Source organism: Mirounga angustirostris, unplaced genomic scaffold, assembly GCF_029215605.1.
Source record: "Mirounga angustirostris isolate CCGP_5_RB_7025 unplaced genomic scaffold, mMirAng1.0.hap1 SCAF_4, whole genome shotgun sequence".
NCBI classification, from domain to species: Eukaryota; Metazoa; Chordata; class Mammalia; order Carnivora; family Phocidae; genus Mirounga; species Mirounga angustirostris.
The window spans coordinates 62,204,537-62,227,787 of record NW_026991712.1 but is presented as its reverse complement, the minus strand read 5'-3'; the positions used below and the strand labels follow the sequence as shown (position 1 = coordinate 62,227,787).

At 42.3% G+C, this 23,251-nt stretch overlaps 1 protein-coding gene across 7 annotated transcripts in view; it reads left to right on the top strand.

Moving 5' to 3' along the window:
* The window catches only part of SULF1 (sulfatase 1), a 179,144-nt gene extending 156,250 nt beyond the window's left edge, over nucleotides 1-22,894 (top strand). For 5 of the 7 annotated variants that reach the window (XM_064588237.1, XM_064588235.1, XM_064588238.1 and 2 more), the window contains 3 exons: nucleotides 2,283-2,425; nucleotides 2,520-2,643; nucleotides 19,843-22,894. In XM_064588237.1, coding sequence (XP_064444307.1) covers nucleotides 2,283-2,425; nucleotides 2,520-2,643; nucleotides 19,843-21,359 — 1,784 coding nt within the window. In that variant the 3' untranslated portion in view covers nucleotides 21,360-22,894. Of the gene's footprint in view, nucleotides 1-2,282; nucleotides 2,426-2,519; nucleotides 2,644-4,450; nucleotides 4,485-5,694; nucleotides 5,761-19,842 lie in introns of all 7 variants that reach the window. The other 2 variants (XM_045896429.3, XM_045896430.3) reach the window with 2 other exon arrangements.
* The last annotated feature ends 357 nt before the right edge of the window (nucleotides 22,895-23,251 follow it).

Genomic DNA, 23,251 nt, shown 5'->3' with positions numbered 1-23,251 from the left:
GTTGCAGGGGTCCATTCCCCACCAAGTTCTGGGCTGGGGCACAGGAAACACAGCAATCTGAAATATCGTTTCTGTGGGGCAAGGATGACTAGATGGAGCAAAGCGGATCTTTAGGGCAGTGAAACTACTTTGTATGACACTATACTGGTGGATACATGGCATTATACATTTGGCAAAGCCCATAGAACATACAACACCAAGAGCAAACCCTAATGTAGGCTATAGACTTTGGGTGATGATGTGTCAATGTAGGTTCATCAACTGTTGCAGATGCATTACTGTTGTGAGGGATGTTGATAGTGGGGAAGGTTGGGCATCTGTGGAGATGGGGTAGTCTCTAGAAATTCTCTGTGTCTTCTCAGTTTTGTTGTGAACCGTTTTATGCTCTAAAAACTTTATTAAAACAAAATTTGAAAAAATTATTTCTCATTCATTGTTTAAAACATCTTTTTCAGCTTAAGGGGATAGTGTATTTAATACTAGATGGGGGGCACCTTGGTGGCTCAGTCAGTTAAGCGTCTGCAGCTCAGGTTGTGATCCCAGGGTCCTGGGATCAAGCCCCGAGGTGGGCTCCCTGCTCAGCAGAAAGTCTGCTTCTCCTTCTTTCTCTCTCTCTTTTTCTCACTCTCTCTCTCTCAAATAAATAAATAAAATCTTAAAAAAAAAAAAGTATTGGATGGGGGTTAAGTAGCATGTAGTGGTTAAGAGTATACCCTCTAGGGGCACCTTGGTGGCTCAGTTGGTTAAGCGTCTGCCTTCAGCTCAGGGTCCTGGGATTGAGTCTGTCATCAGGATCCCTGCTCATCAGGAAGTCTGCTTCTCCTCTCCCTTTCCCCTTCCCTGCTTGTGTTCTCTCTCTCTCGCTAATTCTCTCTTTCAAATAAATAAATAAAATCTTTAAAAAAAAGAGAGAGATTGTATCCTCTAGCCAGACCCCTAAGGCTGCCACTCATCAGCTGTGTGACCTTGGATAAATTACTTAACTTCTCTGTGCCTCATTTTTCCCATCTGTAAAATGGAATAACATAATTTCTGTCTCTAAGGTTCTTTTAAGGATGAAATGAGTTAATACCTGCAAAGTACATAATGAACATTGAATGCTCATTAAGTGTGCCTATCCCAATTGTTTTAAAAATATTTGCTAGGCGGGGCACCTGGGTGGCTCAGTCGGTTAAGCATCTGCCTTCGGCTCAGGTCATGATCCCAGGGTCCTGGGATCGAGCCCCGCGTCAGGCTCTCTGCTCAGTGGAGAGTCTGCTTCTCCCTCTCCCTCTGCCTGCCTCTCTGCCTACTTGTGCTCTCTATCTCTGTCAAATAAATAAATAAAAATCTTTAAAAAAAAAAATATTTGCTAGGCAACATATTTTTAAAAGTCAATTATCATTGCAAGAAAGGTCAACAAATTTGGAAACTGCCTTTCTATAAAAGAAGATCAGGTAGTTTGTTTTGTTTTGTTTTAATTTGACGTCTGTTTTATATACTTTCCACCAGTTAACCAGTGAACCTCTGCATGGTACAAAACATGTACATGGTCATAGCCCATTTCATGTTAAAACATTGTTGGGGCATCTGGGTGGGCACAGTCAGTTAAGCGTCCAATTCTTGGTTTCGGCTCAGGTTGTGATCTCAGGGTCATGAGATTGAGCCCTGAGTCGGGGTCTGCGCTCAGTGTGGAGTCTGCTGGAGATTCTCTCTCCCTCTCCCTCTGCCCCTCCCTGTGACACGCACACGCATGCATGTGCACCGTCTCGCAAATAAATAAATCTTAAAAAAAAAAAAAAAGTTGCTACAAAGATCACAAATAATCCCCTCTTTCTGTGCACCATTTTTGAGGTGTGGCCATGACACAGAGAACAAGCAAGGGCACCAGGTCCATCTCTGTACTATGCAGCTATTTTTTTCCTTTTTTAAGAAAAGGTAAGAATAACCAGAAATACAAGCTCTGATCATTTCCTTCCTATTCTCCACTCACTCGCCCTATTTCAGAGACCACTGCCTGACAGTGGGGGACAAACTAATGTGCCTAAAACTTCATCTTGGCCTTCAGTCTGTATTCACGATCATAGATTGCCACTGTTTTTCCCATTTTCCACCTCTTCCCACAGCAAATTGTTTAGATGGGGGAAAACGTAATTTTTTTTTAACATCCAACCACATAGTAGTTACAAGACAGAAAATGTGCCCCTTTCAGTATAAAGATAAGGAAATGGTAGAATGGCGAGCCTGCCTCCATTTCTTGCTTTTTCATTCTTTTCATTTCATTGTTCTGTTTTTACCAACAGTGGGATCTTTCTGTGCCTGCACGAGTTCTAACAACAACACCTACTGGTGTTTGCGTACAGTTAACGAGACGCATAATTTTCTTTTCTGTGAGTTCGCCACTGGCTTTTTGGAGTATTTTGATATGAATACAGATCCTTATCAGGTAAGTCGATACATTTTCGTGTAATGAAGTTTGTTGACAATAAACTAGCCAGAACCTGAGCTTACCTTTCCTGTCCTGGCCTCTTGGTTCGCAGCTCACAAACACAGTGCACACGGTGGAACGGGGCATTTTGAATCAGCTACACGTACAACTCATGGAGCTCAGGAGCTGTCAAGGATACAAACAGTGCAACCCAAGACCGAAGGGCCTGGAAGTTGGTAAGGGCCGGGCGGGGGCGGGGGGGGGTTCCTGTATTTCCTGGTAAATTCTTTATGTCGAGTTTTCTGCCTGTGAAACGTCTCTAGGCATAGATGCACAGAGTTTAGGATACTTACGGGGGAGACTTTCCAGGCTGTTCTGAACATAATGTGTTCTCAAAGTTTACCTCTGGGAGCATTAATGAAAAAGCTAACGCGCCCAAAGATTTGGTGAGCATTTTATTTCAGTTTCTCCCCCACGTTTGTTCTACTAGTAAAGCTTCCTGAATGAAGCATCCACTGGCAGGTGGGACGAAAGCATGGGGGATTTATTTGTCATCGCTGCCAACAGGCATAATATAGACTCTAGGTAAACTGGGATAATCCTCACATTTTTAGGTGATTTTGGATGGAAACACCCAATGCCCTGTTTCTGCTTATCACAATTGGGAGCTGCCCCGGGGGGATCCCTGCCCCGGACACAGGCAATTAGATTTCTTTTACCAGGATTTCCCCTCTGAAACTAGAGATACTTGAGTAATGCACTGTCTTGGGCTCTAACAAGCATTAGAGGGCCCATATGGAGTCAGCCAAATGTTCCCTCCCCGGGCTGCCGCGTTAAACTAACTTATCTCTCCTTTGGTTCATAGGGCCGCAGTTCTTTTCAGTCTGTCCCTGCCCTTTCCTAGTTGATGAGAATACTGATTTTCTCCTAATTCCGGTAGAACTGTAAATTCCAGCAGTCCACAGAAGGAAGGAGAAAGAGCTAGCTCTGGCAAGGGCAAGGGCATCAGCAGAGCTTGCCAACCCCAAAAGGGCAAAGAGCGGGACTCCCCAGCAGTGGGGAGCGCTCTGCAGGAACCCCTTGTGTGCAGCTGGGCTTTCTCAGCATCCTTAAAGCCGGTGTCTCAGGGTCCCCAGCAGAGCCAGCATCACCAGCACTGGGTCATGTGACTGGAAGGGGGGCCCATTCCCAAAAGATCAACATCCGCCACCTGTCATCTCCACCATTGTAGGGTCCTGAGGCTTTCGAGCAGCAAAGGTCCCATAAGAAATTATAAACCCTGTGAGAGGGGTCACCTCACAGCTATCAGCCAGCACTTCTCAGTTAACACCTTACTCAGATGAATGGCCCGCAGAAAAGTCCAGTCTGACAACCCCACTCAGCTCAAATCTTTTCAGATTATCTTGCTTCTCTGTTTGAGCTTTTCCTCAAATCTTAGCCCTCCACACACCAAAAAGGGGAGGGGGGAGGAAGCCCAATAAGGCCTAGAAATTAAACCAGTTACTAGAAACACTAGAAATATTACACCCAGACATTTCTCCCCCAAAAGACCTCGCTCTCTTACAGGTGATGACATAACTGCCCAGAGAAGTCTGACAGTCTCTTGGGATGACACACCAGGGGGAGCTCGTGATCGCTGTTCGGCCCAAAGTAGTCCTCTCCACCTTCTAGACGATTCCTCAGGGAGATGATCATTGGCCCTTTTTTTTTCCCAAGTGTCTTGTCTCAAAATAACCAACACTGTACTGAGACTGACTGGAAGGACTTCTCTTCCTGCTCTTAAATGGGCTCTCCTCCTTTCCCATTGCACTCGTGTTTCAAATGAACTCTTCTGCATTTTATCTCAGACCTTTTTATTTATAGCTTTCAATCCTCATTTTGAACCTGTCTACTAGAAAAGCTCTGTGGGACTCCGGCACTGTCTGTATTTAACACAATCTATTTCTTTCTAGGATTTAGATGTTATGCATGGAAAACCACGTAGTGAATGGTTTTATGAGTTCTAAAGCTAACATAAATTACTCTTGTATTTTCCTATATCAGGAAATAAAGATGGAGGAAGCTATGACCTACACAGGTATTCACACTTTTTTATTCTCCCCCCGCAGCTTCTTTTCCCAATAATTGCATGATCCAGCCATTTCAACTAATTTCCGTTTCTCACCATGTTGCACAGAGCATAGTGTGGGGTGCATGCATGTGCTAACAGCATTCTCCTCCAGATTGTGTCCTTGGTTACAGATCTGTCATTTTGCTTTAAATCAGCTGACTGTCACCGCAGGATGTCTCTCAGAGCATTTACTCCATGTGTGTTTGCTCATTAGATGATGCTTTTAAGCATGGAATGATGTGAAAGGGGAAAAAAAAAAAAACCCAGAATGACCTTTGGGAGCCCTGGGGAGAGGTTGGGAGAATGATTTCCCTTGTGGTGCTTACACGTTGATTTGCTGGAGAGGCTTCATGGAAACTAGTTCGAGATTTTTATGAAATATAATGTCAAAGACCCAAAAGGAGTAATGGGAATTTCAAGAGCATTCTGAAGCTGAAGTTGGAGGAAATAGGTGCTTCCTTGTTAAGAGTCCTTAATTAACTTGGGTGGGGAAAAGCAGCAGTGATAAGGATTCAGAAGGCTCTGCAGGGTGGTGGTTGGTGAGGAGAAGGCGCTGGGGCCGGGGACAGAGAGGTCCTTGCATTAGCACAGAGATGATACCTCCTGACACGCCCAAACCTCATAAACAGGCCTCAGCCCAGCCATCTTGTTTCCTCCGACCCCCACCCATCCCTCCTCTCTCATCGTGTTCTGGAGGTGGGCACCCACACACCTGGCATCATCAGCCCTTGATAATTTTCCACTCTGAGCGTAGACCTCAGGTGGGTTTGTCAGAAACGTGCCGTGTGGGACAGAAGGGGACTGACCTTACCACCTCTATGGTGGGGAAACTGAGGCACGACGTGTCGGCACCCTCGCTGATGAATCCATCAAAGGAACATGGACTTCCTTGGTGCCATGCCAGGGCACCCTGTCTGCCCCACCGCCTCCCCTCCAGCCTCCTGAGCTCTAGTCTTAGATTCCCCCTTTACCAGGGCAGCTCACTGGTCTGACCAGAAGCTAAACAACTGGAAAGGTGAGGGGTGGGAGGAGGGGAGATGTAAACAACTAACAAAACAAAGAAAGCTGGGCTTTTGAGGATCCTTAATAACCATGTATGTATCTCTTCTTTTTCTCTTCTCTCTGTCTTCTTTCCTTTCCTGGCTCTGCCCCCACCCCGACCCCACATCACCCCTAGCACACATAGGACAGAGCAGAAGAACCCACTCTTAAGCTGGTCTCACCCGGGATATGGGCTGACGAGGTAATATCCCACACACAGGCACTCCTTCGCCTGCCCCCCAGGGGCCACATTAAGACCTTTCCAAAGCGTGACACTTTAAACGGACCTAACACTAAATATTGATTTTACAGTTATTTTATGATGCACTCAATTTTACAGCGAAGGGATTTTCAGTCGAGCTTTCTTTTACTCCCTGTCCTGGAGGTAAAAGGCTATGAACGGGCGACTTAAGACTTAAGAGCTGAGTCAGAGAGCTCTTCTCCATCCAGTCATCCCCGGACAACTTTGAGATGAGGGATGCGGAACCGCACTCCGGTCATAAATAAGTGGCAGACATCTGGGACTCCTCCTTCTCCCTTCCCTGCCACCACCACTAAATCCATCACCCGTCAGGTCCTTTGTCACAGCCTTGGTGACTCGTTATTGATGGGTCGCCTGTCTGAGAACGTGGCTGTGGGTGAAGGTGACAGAGTGTTTCCTGTCGCCTTCCTCCTTCCCCCCCGGAATTCTTTACCAAAGGACAAATCTAAGGATACTCTATAACTCAGAATGACTGGCATTTTGGGGTCCCGCCGTTTTGTAAGGCAGGGAGCAAGCTGACTTTCAGCGGGTAGCCACGCTGCAGGCAGGAAATCATGAAACAGGGTTACTGAGAGAGTGTCCGCCTGTCACACCCGGGGACTCTCGGGATACCCAAAAGCGGTGTTTGACATGGCCTCACCTGCTCACGGTGTCCCAGTGGACTGAAAGGGGACAGATGTCAAACAAGCCACTGTCTACGTGGACCTGCTGAAAAACCCGTCTCCAGATGGTGTGTGCAGGTACGCGGCCTCCAGTGACAGCACTCCTGAAAGGCTTCCTCAGAAGCCCGCATTCTTCAAGAAGATTCTGATTTTTTATTTTTATTTTTATTTTTTGGAAAACTAATCAAATGCATTTTTAATCATAAAATTCCATTATAAAGGACTCTGAGAAAACTGGTTAGCGACCAAACCTGAAGAATTTGAAATTTGAGAATTCAGCTGAGCGTTTCAGAAGCATTCACCTTGCTTGATTGACTACATAATAGCTTTAACTGCCTTCCATTTTTGGGTTTTGAAAAATTCATCTTTAGATTTGTTTAAGTGGGCTTCGAAAAGCAAGTCTGTTCCTCGTTCAACTTCGTTATTTATTTTATTTCTTGACGGGGCTGTGGCCAGTGCCTGAGGCCAGGCCCCCTGAGAGGCTCAGTGGACTCAGCCCGGTCATTTTCCAGTTAGGACAAGCACAGAGTAAGGGCACCGCTCAGAAAGTAACCCCCATGACTCAGGAGATTATTTTTGGCTCGAGTTGAAAGCAGTCATTTCTGTGTTGCAAAATAAAATGGGATCAACAGGTTGAGGGGGTGTTTCTTTTTCCCATTGCTTAGGAAAACTGACATTGCTGCCCTGTGATGTCCCGGAAATGCTCCTGGCAGGCATGGGGTGCGTCCAGCGGCTGTGCGGGGCAGACGGGGGGCTCTGGGTGGCCTCGTGCTGGCTGCTCCCTGGACCCTGGGGTGCCACACCCTGGAGACCAGCAGGCCACACTGTGCTTCACCCTCAGCAGCCACGCTTCTGCGCACCTTGCTTTTGCATGTTTTGATTCACCTCCCCTGGGGCAACAGCTCATGCCTTGCAGATGGATGTAGGTGAGCTAGCTGTGTGTTAGAGCCTGATTAGTAGCCAGTCTGCCTTGGGTTCAAGTCCTGCCTTGCTTAGTAAGTAGATGAGAATGGAAGCCGCAGTAATGATGAGTCTTATTAGTAAGGTGTACATGGGATGCAAAACGTTAACATGAAGGAAAGAGTACTTGAAAGGGAATAGTGACATCATAATTCCAAAGAATGTTCCTATATTTTATAAGAGACACAAAAAGAGATACTCATCAGCACCACCGCCATCTCGTTCATCACTCTTTGGTAATCCAGAGTTCAGTCTTTTTTCTGAACTGCCTGGACTTCGTGAAGGACAGAACCCAACCTCCACTACCCTGCTCTGTGTTACTTTAACGAAGCTTCATCTGGTTCTCTTCTCTCTGTCACATCTCAGAACTCCATTTTATTGATTTTTTGTCTCCATATTTCTTTCCAGTTCTGTTGAAAAATAATTGACATGCATCACTGTCTAAGCGCATTTTATTCGTAAGCTGCCTTGCTAGCCCCATTGGACTTTTCTGTTTAAGATGCTTGACCAGGAGTTGGGTCAAGTCAGGGATTGGGGTTAAAGGGACCAGCCTCCTCAAGTAACAGAGGACTGAGGGTCAGAGTTGTTAGGGTGTGGGTCAGAGGCAGGGCCGCTGTGTGGGATGCAGGCACTGAAATCCAGCCAAAGCTCTGCTAGACAGGCCATGCCAACTGGTGGGTAAGTTTTTTTTCACACACCCGTGGCCATGCTGGTCAGAATCAGGGGCAGGGACAAGTCAGGATTCATCTAAGCTCCCAAAGAATTCTCAGAATTTGGTCTTACTTTTCCAGTAGTGATTCTACTTCCAGTGCCTTGTTTCTTGTACCATAGAAGAAGAAACAAACATGTTGCAGGACTTGAAGACCCTTCCCTCCAAACTGAGGGGTGAAATTTACCTGTAATTAGCTTCAAAATTGAGAGGAAGATGAGAAGGGGAGAAATCAATCTCTTTCATCCATTCAATAACTAAAGAAGGAAAGAATCTACATGGCCACCTCTATGCAAACCACTGCCTTCTAGGAGAACATAGCAAGTATTATCATTACAACACAGAAAACAAAGTGCTCTGACAGGGAAAGACATGACGCTATAAGAGCCTTGTGGGGCCCCTAACCCAACCCCAGGGAATCCTGGGAAGCTTCCCAGGGAGGCGGCATTTAATGCTGCATGTGGAAGGCAACCCTAGCATGATCTAGAATAGGATATTGAAGGAAGAAAACCAGTCCAACTAGAAGAGAGTGTTTTTTCAAAGGCAAGATTCATTTGGGGGGATTGTGATCAATTTAAAGTAAGGACAAGGAAGGGAATTGTGGGATAAGCAGAAGGGGTCAACAGCGCTGTTTTCATGAAGAGTGTTATATATAGCGTGACCCACAGAATTTGTCTTCCAAACAAGGATATTTCCACCTGGAAGGGGTAATAAAAATAATTAAAATTATCTAAATTTGATACCTGTATTTGCTAACCAATGACTTGATCAGTGGATTTATGAAATAATTGTATTTAAAAATGATTTTCTAAACTAAAATTCCAAAAATTCTGGACAAATGCTAAATGGAAGAGGATGCAAGTCCAACAGACATAAACTGGGATCATCCCAGGCAATCTAGACAATTTGGTCACCCTGGTTGCAGACTGTGTCAGAAGATTGGATCTTTATCCTGAATACAATAGGGAGATATTCAAGAGTGTTATAAACTGTGAGAAATAATATGAGAGGATTTGGGTCGATCAGATTAGGTGACATACATAGTTGTGAGGAAAATTTTGTGGGTGGGGTTAGTCACAAGGTCTGGCTCCATTGCCTCCCAATTTGGGGACAATTTCTAGCAGTATTACCTGACTTACATTGTTGCCACACTCTCCTAAGTACTTTACATATCTTAAATCACTTAACCGTCACAATAACTTTATAAGGGCAGCACTGTTGGCCCCATTTAATTGGTGAGAAAATTGAGTCACAGATAGACCAAGTAACTTTCCCAAGATTATATAGCTGATAAATGATGGAGTACCTACCCAAGGAGTCTGAAGCTAGCATGTGCTTTTAATCTCCATACTGTGCTGATTCTCTCGAACAATTTAACCTTCTAACTTCATTTTCTCATCTGTAAAAAGGTGATCATATACATATACATAATAATACATAAGGATTACATGAGCTGATATCTGAAAAGTGCTTAGCACATGTAAGCCCTGAATGTATATTATTCTATGAACGATGTTTGGTAATAAAGTTGAATAGTGAGAGAACTATCAAAGAACCCCAGAATTTTGAAGGACATTTACCTTCACATTAATGGGTAATAAAATTAGTGGGCTTTTTAAAATAATGAAATATTAAGAAAGAGGGAAAATTACGTGCATTTGCCCCATAAGCAGGTATGCGCTTTTAATCAGCCATTGACTATACAAAGTTACTCATCTATAGATAAATGACGTAACTTACTATTTATAGTTCTACACTGCCTTCTTAGCTGAACGTTCGTAGTCTTGTATTTGTGAAATAAATAGGTGTTCTTGCAATTCAATAAAATTAGTGCGCTAGAAATCTTGTATGCATAACAAATAAAAAGGTATTTACGATTGACTGGCTGTTAGCTATTTTACAGGACACCGAATTCAGAGTCTCTGAAATTTCGAAACTCAAAGCAAATTCCATTTCAGTCTAAAACATGCTGTTTCAAGCAGCCTGGATGTCACGCACAAGGCACCCCGCTTCGGTCCCAAATATTGGAATCCCTGTGCCTTCAGAAAAACATTCAAAGGGGACACAGAAAAACAGGGAAGGGCTTCGGAGAAAGGAATGGATATGTTAGTGCAGATACTCTGCTGAGGCTCTCTCAAGTTTGAAAATCAAATGATTGGGGGGCGCCTGGGTGGCTCAGTTGGTTAAGTGACTGCCTTCGGCTCAGGTCATGATCCTGGAGTCCCAGGATCGAGTCCCACATCAGGGTCCCTGCTCAGTGGGAAGTCTGCCTCTCCCTCTGACCTTACCCCTTCTCATGCACTCTCTCTCACTCGCTCTCTCAAATAAATAAATAAAATCTTTAAAAAAAAAAAAAAAAGAAAATCAAATGATTGCCCTCAGAACTGAAACCTGGAAGGGGAATATAGCCATGTCAACGAAAATATCCCTCCAGTGAGCAGCGATCAACGGAATTACAAGGCTTCTGCCTGACCTATTGTTTGCCCCTTGAAATGAGAGACGCCTAGCCCGGTGAAAGTCAAAGTTTGCTGTTGAGCACAAATACCCAGAATCATCTAGAGGTGGAGGCTGTAATGGAGGGCCTCCCACCGTGCTGGGGAAACCGGAGGGCGGGAAGAAGAGGGCCAGGAAATTGTGGAGGGAGTGATGCTCAAATTTCATTTGGAAGGCTGAGCGCCGACTCAGATGCTGAGGCAGGGAAGCACATTCTAGGAATAAATGCCAGTGCTGAGGAGGGAGAGAGCCTGGTGTTTTCAGGAAACGCCACTGTTTTGGTGATGCTTCGTCAGAGGCCGTGTGCGGAGTAAGAACAGAGCAGGCCGCTGAAGTCGGTAGGCATCAGGCGGTCTCTGTAGAAACTACTCTGTCTGCTTCGTAGGACACCAGTAGTCCTTGTGGATTAGAACTGCTCCAGAAGAGTTACAGTTCCACGCATACGTGGTCTCTGCTACCCACGCGTAGAGGGGGACATAATTACTGGTCATGTTTTTAAAGATGTATTTATTTTTTTCAGGGAGAGGAAGCAGGGGGAGAGGCAGAGGGAGAAAGAATCTCAAGCAGATTCCCTGCTGAGCGCAGAGCCTGACACGGGGTTTGATCTCATGACTCTGAGATCACGACCTGAGCCCAAAGCAAAAGTCTGAAGCTTAACGGACTAAGCTACCCCTGGTGCCCCTAATTATGTGGTCATGCTTTTAAAAGTAAATAAGTGCCATCCAGAAAGAAACGCGACTCAGCTTGAGACCTGCGTGTGCTTTTGAATTTCTCTTAGGGGTTTTACAACCTTTCTGTTTCCCAGGTTGGGTGAGAATTACCTGGAACTTGAAATCATCCACTTTTATTCCAAAAATTCATTTTTCAGAACAAACCTATTCATACGTTTGCTCCCTGAATAAAGAACTTCAGAATGGCCCAAGAAAGAGGGCTCCTTTTGTGACATGAGGACTGGCAGAAACCAGGACGGAAATGCGGACAATTTAGTTCTAATGTCTAACAGGGATTTCAACTTAATGTTTTGATACAATGGTGCATGTACAGAAAACTTGCAAGAACGCTTCCAAGAAATTTTACCCCATTTGCCTTATTGTTTTCCCTTGTTCTCTGGCTCTTTTTCCACATACACACACATACTTCTTTTTTTTTTTCCCTGAATCATTTATAATTTGCCGATATCATGTATCTTTATATATAAGAGCTTTAGTACATATTTCCCAAGAACAAAAACATTCTTACATAACTCTTGTACACTTACCAAAATCAGGCAATTTAACACTGATACAAGTCTATTATCTTGTCCACAGTCCTTATTCAAATATTGCCAATTGTCCCATAATGTCATATTCATGGTTTGGAGAGGATTTTGTTTTCTGGTCAGGGATCCAATCCGGAATCACACATTGTAGTAAATTGTCATGTCTTTTAGGTCTCTTTCCATCTGGAATAGTTCCTCGACTTTTCATTACTATTCATGACATTCTAAAGTATACAGGCCAGTTATTCTGTAAAATGTCCCCCAGTTGGGGTTTTTCTGGTATTTCCTCATGATTGGACTAAAATTGTGCATTTCTGAAGGAATGCCATAAACGTGGAAGTGTGCACTCCGGTATATCTTTTTTTTTTTTAAGATATATTTATTTATTTATTTATTTATTTATTTGAGAGAGAGTGGGGAAGGGCAGAGGGAGAGGGAGAGAGAGAATCTCAAGCAGATTTTGGGCTGAGTGTGGAGCCCATCGTGGGGCTCGATCTCACGTCCCTGAGATCATGACCTGAGCCAAAATCAAAAGTCGGACACCCAGCCCACTGAGCCACCCAGGCATCCCCCAAGATATCTTATAAGGAGATCCATGACATCTGTTTGGTGGTCTTACCTTTGATTACTTGATTCAGATGTGGTTTGCTAGGTTAATCCACTATAAAATTACTATTTTTCCTTCTTTAATTAGTAATTCATCCACTAGCTTTTGAGGAATTCATAATTCTTGCCTTAAGCATTTTGATGACTGCAAAATGATGATTTTTTCCAACTTCATTATTCTTGCTACGTTTCTTAAGTGGTACTCTGCCATAGAGAAAAAAATGCCCTTTTCTCGTTTATATGTATATATGTATGTATAGCAATAAGGATTCATAGATCCTTATTTTATCGCACAGAAAACCTTTTGTTACCATTATTTATTTTGATGATCAAAATATCCCAGTTTTAGTCAATGGTGTCCCTTCAGGTGGCTTCCATGTCGTTTTGGGGTGTCCCCATCATCTTTTGAGCACTCCATTGCTTCCAAGCCTAACTATGTTCCAAGTTCACCTTGAAGTTTCACTCCCCCACATCTGGAATCAGCCATTTCCCCAAAGATCCCCAGTTCCTTTTAAGTGGGCAGTGGCATTTGGACCCAAGATCTGGGTTTGAGGTGCATAAAATTGTTACAGAGGCATCTTTGTATGTAGACCCTTTGGGTGGACAGAGCTAAAATACACATGCATGGGTATTGACAGCCATTCCTCTTTCTATAGATACAGAGAATGTGTGGACGTAGCTACCTAGATATATTAAAAACCATATGTTCATACTGATACCTCTAATTCTAACTCAACAGCTCAAGATTCATTCTAGTCTTCTAGTTTCTATGTGGTAACTTCCTTTTCTAGCTTTAAGAAGTCTAGTTCCCATTATCCTCAAAGGATTGACTCATCTGTTAAATGCTACAGCACACAGAAAGCAAGTTCCAAATTGCTAGATCCTACATCTGTAAACACAAACCTGCTAACTAGAGCTCAGGATATTTTGCAGGTCCTTCTGTCTTTAGAAGGAGAAGAAAATAGCACTGTGTTTGGAGTTACTGGGGCTGGCTCCCTGCTCCCTCCTCCTTTATTGTGGTTATGTTACTCATTTGAAATAGACCAAGGTTTGTTTATTTCCATCTGTATTCCATTTTGGGGTCTATTTTTTCTCATCACTGGTAGTGTAATTTTCTTTTTCAGTGTGTAATACTTTAACATAGTTCCAAAAGTCGAAACTGCCAAAAGCATATGGAGAGAAATGTTAGTCCTTCCCACCAGCTCTTCCCACACGTGCACCGTAGGTAACCAGACTCATCAGTTTCTGTTTTACCTTCCTGTGTTTTTGTTGCAGTAGTAAGCAGATGGTGATATTTGATTTCTCTTACTTTCTTACATCGAGGGTAGCATACTATATATATAGTATTACACTTGGTTTCTTTTTCGCTTAAATTACTATTGTCACTTTAAAATCTATCCTCTCCATCAGTTCATAGAGATCTTCCCATTCTCTTTTTCACTTCTTCATAGTAATCTACTGTGTGGCTGTACCGTAATTTATTCAGCCACTCTTTTATGTATGAGATTTCAGTTCTTCTCATATTTTGCAATTACAAATTGTGCTGCAGTAAAGAACCTTGGGCAAATATGTTTCATGTTCTTGAAGATATCTTCAGAGTAAATTCCTAGTTGTGGGATTACTGGGTCAAAAGTAAATGCCTATATGGACATAATAAATGCTGCCAAATTTCCCTCCATATGGTTTGCACCATTTTGCATTCCCATCATCAGTATATGAGTGTCTGCTTTTAACAGCTGTCAAGCTTTTAAATTTTTTTCCAATTGAATGAGAAAGAAAGGGTATCTCAGTATTGTTTGGATTTGTATTGCTCTTATTATGAGTAAAGTTGAACATGTTTTTGAAAGTTTAAAGGCCATGTTACTTTCCTTTTGTAGATTATCTGGTTATGTCGTATGCCCTTTATCTGGTTTTTGAAAGGATTATCAGGAAGAACTTGTATCTTTACAATGCTGAGTCTTCTATCCAGGAACAAAAGCTATCTTTCCACCTGGTTAAGTAAATTTCTAGGTCTCTCAGGAGCTTTCTAAACTCACTTCTTAGAGGTTTTGCACATTTCTTGGTAAGTTTATTCATAAGTATTTTAGCTTCTCTCTTACTGTTGTGAATAGGGTTTTCCTCCATCATTAAAACCTCTTCGTATTCTCATTTGTGTATATGAGGGCTATCGATTTCTGTATATTAATTTTATATCCTGCTACTTTAAAAAATATTTCTACTTTTGAGTTAATTTTGTCATCAGTTCTCTTGGGTTTTCCAGTTGTACTTGTACATTTGTGAATAGAGATAGCTTTGCTTCTTTTCTAATTTGTTGGCTCTGATTGATCCCTCCTGTTGGACTGAATGAACTAATACTTCCAGTACAATGTTATCTTGTTCCTGATTTTTGTGAAAATGCTTTTCAGATTTCCCCATTAAGTGAGAGGGAGGTTTAGGACTAAGTTGTATACATCTTCATCATGTTAAGGAACTAGCCATTGATTTTTTTTTTTTTAGTGTTTTTATTACTAATGAATGTTGAATTTGTCAAAGACCTTTTCAGCATCTATGGAGATGCTCAAATAATTTTTCTCTTTCAATTTTCCAATATGATGTTATATTCCAATATGATATATTCCAATATGATATATTATAGTCCAATTCAATTCTATTCTATTCTATTACAAAGATCTTCCAATATGATATATTACATTCCAATTATATTATATTATATTATATTATATTATATTATATTATATAGATTTTCCAGTATGATATATTATATTAACAGATTTACTAAGAATGAGCCAACCTTTCATTCCTTGAATACATTCCACTAGGTCATCATGTCTTATTTTCTTAATATAATATTGAATTCTCTTCAGTAATATTTTATTTAGGATTTTTGTATTATATTAATAAATAATACCAGTCCATAATTTTCTTTTTGTTTGTACTAGTGTTACCTTTTTAGGTATTGTATTAGTTTTCTATTGCTGCTGTAACAAATCACCACACTGTCTTAAACAACACAAATTTATTCTTTTATTTTTAGTGGTCAGAAGTCCAAAAATGGGTGTTACTGGGCTAAAATCATAGGGTGAGCACGTCTGTGTTCCTTCCGAGAGCTCTAAAAAAGGATCCCTTTCGGGGCACCTGGGTGGCTCAGTCGTTAAGCGTCTGCCTTCGGCTCAGGTCATGATCCCAGGGTCCTGGGATCGAGCCCCGCATCGGGCTCTCTGCTCCGCCGGGAGCCTGCTTCTCCCTCTCCCACTCCCCCTGCTTGTGTTCCCTCTCTAGCTGTCTCTCTCTCTCTTTGTCAAATAAATAAAATAAAAAATCTTAAAAAAAAAAAAAAAAGGATCCCTTTCCTTGTCTTTCCCAGCTTCTGGAGGCTCCCTACATTCCTTGCCCAGGGCCCTTTCCCCCATCTAGGATCTTCAGATCTCAATCTGTATGTGTCTGTGTGCGCATGTGCACGCACGTGTGTGTGTCTCAGACCTAGGCTTCTGGGCTCGCATCTTGTCACTCCCCTGCCTCCTTTTCCCAACTAAGGACTTTTGTGGTTACACTGGCCCCATCTGGATCCTTCAGAATAATCTCCACATATCAGCGTAATTTAAATCACATCTGCCAAGTCCCTTGTGCCATGGAAAGTAACATATCCACAGTTTCTAGGATTAGGATGTGGACATCTTTCTCCCTACCACAGCTAACAATGTTATAGTTGCTTCATAAAAAGAGTTTGAAAATTTTCTTTGATTTTCTATGCTTTAAAACAGTTTGTCCAGCATTCAGATTCTCTTCTCTTTGAAGGCTTGCTAAAATTCTGCTGTGAAACCAAGGGACCTGGTGCATCTTCGTAGTTTCTTAATAACCTTTCTTTCCCTTTGGAAATTGCTTTATCTAAACTTTCAATTGGGCCAATTTCTTTTTTCTTTTTTTTTTTTTTTAAGATTTTATTTATTTAACAGAGAGAGACATAGCAAGAGAGGGAACACAAGCAGGGGGGATGGGAGAGGGAGGAGCAGGCTTCCCCCTGGGCAGGGAGCCTGATGTGGGGCTCGATCCGAGGATCCTGGGATCATGACCTGAGCCAAAGGCAGATGCTTAACGACTGAGCCACCCAGGCGCCGCAAGTCAATTTCAATGAACTATTTTTCTGGGCAACTATTTGTTTCCTCTGGGTTTTCTAATTCATTTGCTTTGAGGTCTACAAAGTGGTCTCTCATGTTTTAAATTTTGTAGATTTCAATGATTATTTCTCCCTTGTCATTTTTTATTTCGTGTTATGTGAACTTTATCCCCTTTTTCTCAAGTAGCTGAACTAGTGATTGATTGTCTGTTTTGATATTTTCTTAAAGAACCAGGATTTTGATTTATTAGTTAGATATGGCATTCTTCTGTTCTCTACCTTATTAATTTTTGCTTTCACTTTTATTATTTCCTTCCTGGTGCTTTCTTTTGATTTACATTGTTCTTTCTGCAGCTCTTTTGAGTTTGGGGTTTAATTCATTTATTTTTTCAGGACGCCTGGGTGGCTCAGATGGTTAAGCGTCTGCCTTCGGCTCAGCTCATGATCCCAGGGTCCTGGGATCGAGCCCCACATCGGGCTCCTGGCTCAGCAGGGAGCGGGTTTCTCCCTCTCCCTCTGCCTCTCCCTTTGCTCATACTCTCTCTCTCTCTGTATCTCTGTGTCTCAAATGAATAAATAAAATCTTTAAAAAAATGCATTTATTTTTCATGATAAAAGTGTTTAAGGCTAAGAATGCTTAAAATGATGCATAAGTATCATGCCTTATGCGTCATAGGTTCTAATACATAGCGTTTTCATTATCATTTTCTTTAATTCTGCACTTCTAGGTTTGTATTTTCCTTTTCACCCAGATATGTTTGTCAGCTTCCAGGTGAAAGGGCTCTCTTGTTGTTTTAATGTTATTAATTTCTTGTTTCATTGTATTGTGTCAGAGTGTTTGTAATATTTCTATTTTATGCAACTTACTGATTTTTTGTGTGTTTGTAACCTAACACATAATCAAATAATGTGAATTTCTATGTGTGTTTGAGAAGGTGTGACTTCTACCCTAGGAGTACACTATTGGACACATTTAAATGAGAACTACCTGACTGATTATATATTTAGGTCTTCTAGATTCATATTTATTTTTAGTCCACTTGGCCTGTCTTAGATTATCACTTATTATTATGTTTCCATGTATTTCACTTGGCATCTTTTACAGATAGTTTCTTCTTTATAAAGATGGTTGCCTCCCCCTCCCCCTTTGGAACTTTGTAGGATTTGTATTTTTGTCCTATTGGTTGCTTTTGAACTTAAACGTTTTAATGCCCTTAGTCCCTGTTTCTTATTTAATCTTGTATTATCTCATTGATCAGTTTTTAATGATGTTCTTTGACTCCCAACTATTATTTCAAATCAACTCTCAATGAGCTTCTTCTCTCTCAGCTTTTCTCTCTTCCCTCGCATTTCTAGTTACATTATTTTTACTTTGTCATATAAAATGTATATATTATCTTTCGACCCTTCTCCTACCTTTATCAAGTACTCCTAAATCTGATAAGTACATTAAATGTTCAGCATCAATGTTTTTGCTGAAATTTCTCCAGTGATTTCTTGGTTGGATGAAGACTGTTCAAGAAAAGCTGATGTGGACAGTATTCCCTGCATTCTTACAGTTTAATTTTTAGACCTGTTTTTTCTGTAGCCTGGATACTTGAAAAAGAGCTTGGATGGTTTTAAGATCCTTGGTTTGTACTTTAATTTCTGATTTAAGATGGTTTTCACACCCTGGGGTGCTTGATTGAAAACATTTCATTTACTTGGCAATGTTGTATTGTGGTTTTCTTCACTTTATGGTTTATTTTGGCAGGGCATTTGGCATTTTCATAAGATGATAGATTTTGTTATTCTTATTTTCTATTTTCTTTTATTACAATTTTGTCTAGATTTAGGTTTCTTTTCTTAATTTCATGGATTTCAAGTATTTATAAGATTTCTAGTTTAAGAGGATCCTTTCTAGTGGGTGTAACCAAGTCTACTATCTTTTTACTATTTTATTTTATTATTATTTGGGGATGGGAGTAGGGGAGGTTGTATGTCTTCGTTTTTTCTTTCTCTTTTTTCCTTACAGGATCTGACATTTCCCCCCTTTGGCTGCCCTTTTCCTTTACCTCCCAGTTTCCAAAGGATGTTGCTTCTTGCTTTGTGTCCTTTGCTCCCTCCCTTTCTGACTGCCACTTCTGATTCATGCCCACTTCTGAGTCTCTTCCTCACCTGCACCGCGGTTTACCAGGATTCGTACAGTCTTTTCTACATCAGGTTGACATGCTTTCCAGCGATGGCTTCCACTCAGTTCTTGGCTGCAACCTCATTTCCTGCTTCTCTCGTCTATACTGTTTTCCCAGGGCTTGTGCCCAGAGTGCGACATACAGCTCTGTTGAGATTGGATATTAACTTTTTTTTTTTTTAACTTACAGGTTGTTTGAAGATTACATAATTTTCTATCTTCTAGTTTACTGAGAGTGTGGTTTTGTGTAGTTTTACTTATTCTTCCTGCTGGTCTGTATTGCTTTGTGCATAGTTGATCACATTAATCCAGGCTGCCTCTTTCTAAATGGTACTTGGACATAATAAGAGAAAAGATGCTATTTTCCACAAGACTGTAGTCACCTTGGTGATGTAGAAAGATCTGAGAGAGAGAGAAAGCTGGTGTGTTCTTTGTACACTGTGGAAACCAGTCAAAGGTTGACTTATCTGGAGCAGAAAACTTTTAGGGCAAAAACAAAATCAAAGAAACAGATTCAAGCATTGGATTTGAAGTGTTTAATTGCACTGACATTTGTTTTTATACGGAGTGCCAGGGAGCATAAAAATGTCTAAGCATTGCCTCTTACATTAAAACACTTTCAAATTCATCATTCGCCCAGAGACCATGTAGATGGTAAAGGTTCCATCACACAACTATGCTCGCATCTGACAGATGAGGGACCAAGACTCAGAGAGCCTCACTCACATGATGTCCTGGTTGCAAAGTTGCCTTGAGTAGAGCCAGGAGTAAAACATCAGCCCCCTGACGGATGATGCCATGCATTTCCATCACCAACTGTGCCTCATCATAGAGGTTTGCACTCATTTGTGCCTCATTCCAATTTTTTGTTACTGTTCAATCGCTTCTGTAACCTAAGTCCCCTCCCTGACAACAAATGACTAGGGGAAAATACTTTTTAGCATTGTATTTCAAATGGATTTGCCCTGCTAAAAACGATGTAAGTTGCTTGTCCGATAAGTAAGAAATACTTTCTCCCCTAATGATCCACCTCCCTCTCTCTTTTCGCAGAGGACAGTTATGGGATGGATGGGAAGGTTAATCCGCCCGGCCTCGCTGCAGATGTCAACTGGCAAGGTCTGGAGGATTTATACAGAGTGAACAAAAGTGTCTATGAGTACAGACAAAACTATACACTTAGTCTGGCTGACTGGACTAATTACTTGAAGGATGTAGATAGAGTATTTGCACTGCTGAACAGCCACCAGGAGCAAGACAAAACAACTAAGACTGCAACTGCTCAAAGTGATGGGTCCCTGGCTGGATCTGCGGAGCTCTCGGCGCCGGTAGAGAGAGCTTCCGCGGAGTCCGATGAGGACCCGAGTCCTACGCTTGGGGAAGCGCCTTATTGGACCTGGCCGGCTGACCTTCGAACCCTGCCTTTGAACCAACCAACATTCAGTCCAGAGACGAAACTTGAATGGAACAACGACATTCCCGAAGTGAGTCGTTTGAATTCTGAACACTGGAGAAATCATAAAACTGACACGTGGACGGAGCACGAAGAGAGAAATCATCTTGCAAGCGATCTTAGCGGCAACGGCCTCACGGAGCTGATGGTGCCTCCCAGGCCCCGGGGGCAGCATGAATTTCCCCGGGGGGCCGGTCCAGGCGAGGATGTTTTTGATCTTCTTCCCCGGGGGGCCGGTCCAGGCGAGGATGTTTTTGATCTTCTTCCCCGGGGGGCCGGGCCAGGCGAGGATGTTTTTGATCTTCTTCCCCGGGGGGGCGGTCCAGGCGAGGATGTTTTTGATCTTCTTCCCCGGGGGGCCGGGCCAGGCGAGGATGTTTTTGATCTTCTTCCCCGGGGGGCCGGGCCAGGCGAGGATGTTTTTGATCTTCTTCCCCGGGGGGGCGGTCCAGGCGAGGATGTTTTTGATCTTCTTCCCCGGGGGGCCGGGCCAGGCGAGGATGTTTTTGATCTTCTTCCCCGGGGGGGCGGTCCAGGCGAGGATGTTTTTGATCTTCTTCCCCGGGGGGGCGGTCCAGGCGAGGATGTTTTTGATCTTCTTCCCCGGGGGGCCGGTCCAGGCGAGGATGTTTTTGATCTTCTTCCCCGGGGGGCCGGGCCAGGCGAGGATGTTTTTGATCTTCTTCCCCGGGGGGGCGGGCCAGGCGAGGATGTTTTTGATCTTCTTCCCCGGGGGGGCGGTCCAGGCGAGGATGTTTTTGATCTTCTTCCCCGGGGGGCCGGGCCAGGCGAGGATGTTTTTGATCTTCTTCCCCGGGGGGGCGGTCCAGGCGAGGATGTTTTTGATCTTCTTCCCCGGGGGGGCGGTCCAGGCGAGGATGTTTTTGATCTTCTTCCCCGGGGGGGCGGTCCAGGTGAGGATGTTTTTGAAGATCAGCTGCATCTTCCTGCGCATGCTGATGTGGATTCCATTCATCAGACGATCAATACGTCTGCCAGGGAGCAGCCAACCAACTCCAGCAGCGAGAAGAGGATGTTGAACAAGGCGAAGAATCACAAGACGGGGAGCTTACAGAGTCTCGAAGGCAGTGCCTCCTTTCCACTCTCCTCCGATTAGCTGAAATTGTGACCTTACCCCAAACACAGTACTTTTTTTTTTTAACTTTTTATTAGTAAACTAATAAAGGCGATCACGACAGCGAACATTCTAAGCTACCCTAGGCACACAGACGCAGAAGTTAGGGCGCAGATCAGCAGGAGGCACACAGGGACTCGGTGTTGTAATTCACGATTGGTCCAGAATAGAAAGAAAGGTTGACTCGTGTTTGTTTGTTTGTTTGTTTGTTTGTGGGGAGACTAAAACAGTATTATCTTTTGAAAGTGATAGGGATATGCCTATCCAAATATTATCCAATCAAGACGGCTAGAATTGTAACTTTCTGGGTTTCTAAAACTTGACCTCCTCCATGAATTTTTCAGCACACTTTCCACTGCCCGCCTAATGTGGTTTTGATTCCTTTTTTAACCACTGGAACTTTTCAGTGCCATCACCTTCAATGATTTTGCACTTTGAGATCAGAACACCATGTCTGTTCGGTTAGTCTTTTTTTTTTTTTTTCTTCCCATAGGCTTTCCATAGTCTCACTCCTTGCTCTCAGTGTGACCACGGGAAGTAGACCCCAAGAATGACACACAGTATGGATGACATATTGTTCAGCATACGCTTTTGCCAGAAGACATTGCATGCGTTTTCCTCGACTTGCTAAACTTGATTAGCAGAAAGGCATGGCTAACGATGTTGGCAGTAAAAATAAATAAATCAACAAAACCAAGATTGTCTGCTTTCTCTGTGCCTAGCCTCAAAGTGTTCATCATATGCTTCAGATTGCAAAATTTTTATTATTTTATTAACAGGATAAAAGGACTGAAGACGTTTTTTTTGCTCATCTTCGTTTTCTTGACCTGCCTAGTAAGGTCAAGTTTTGAGAAGATATGCTTAGTTTTGAATTTATATAAGAAATCTTTTTCAATAAAACAAACTCACAAATGTTTCATATTTTAAACACACCATATGTGTTATATGATCATTTTTAAGGCCTTCACCAAGTTCTGATTTTTTTAAAGACATAATTCAAGACTGCTTTTGAAATTCTGTATTCTTAAAAATATTCTTGTTATGTATTAGATTTTTAAATACCAGCAAAAGGATTACCTCATTGAGAATTATCAGTACCCTAGCCAACTTCCCAAGAAGGTTTTTTTTTTAGCTTAACAGTGATTTTCTTTTTATTTTTAGATCACTCAAATGCATAGGTAAATTATGTTTTCTTTAAGTGTTTAAGGTAAACTCTTTCAAAGAAAATTTAATATGTTGTAGTTGAATCTTTGATAACTTTAAGTCTTTATCATAGACTCTGTACATATGTTAAAATTAACTAGCTCTTTATCAGATGTGTGTGTCACCAGCTGAATGACAGAAGAAACATATTTATGGTCATGAATGATGTGCTTTGTAAAAAGGTTTCAAGTTATTAGGAAGCATACTGTGTTTTTTAATCTTGTGTAATATTCTGTGATACTTTTATAGAACAATTCTGGCTTCGGGAAAGTCTAGAAGCAATATTTCTTGAAATAAAAGGTGTTTAAATTTTACCTGTTTCAGAGACATGAGCTTATTACCAAGTTTTTTGTGCCACACCCATTCTTTGCAGGTAAAATCGAGTCCTTATGTCAGTGGACGTGGCTGAATATTCACCACATTTGTAAAACTGCCCCAAAGTCCGTGTGTTCTAGAACATGCTCAGACTGATGATTTCAGCGTGGATTTGCCTCCTTGCTTCAGGGAGGCCGTGGCAGAGACAGCACAAGACTGGCTCCCCGCCTTGGCCCCCCAGCAGTTACGTAGGGCCAGCGTTTGGCTGAATCCTTTCCTGTCACCAATGACATCTTTAAAGATTTTTGAACAAGGAATCCTACCTTCCCTCACTTCACCAGACCAACAAATTATAT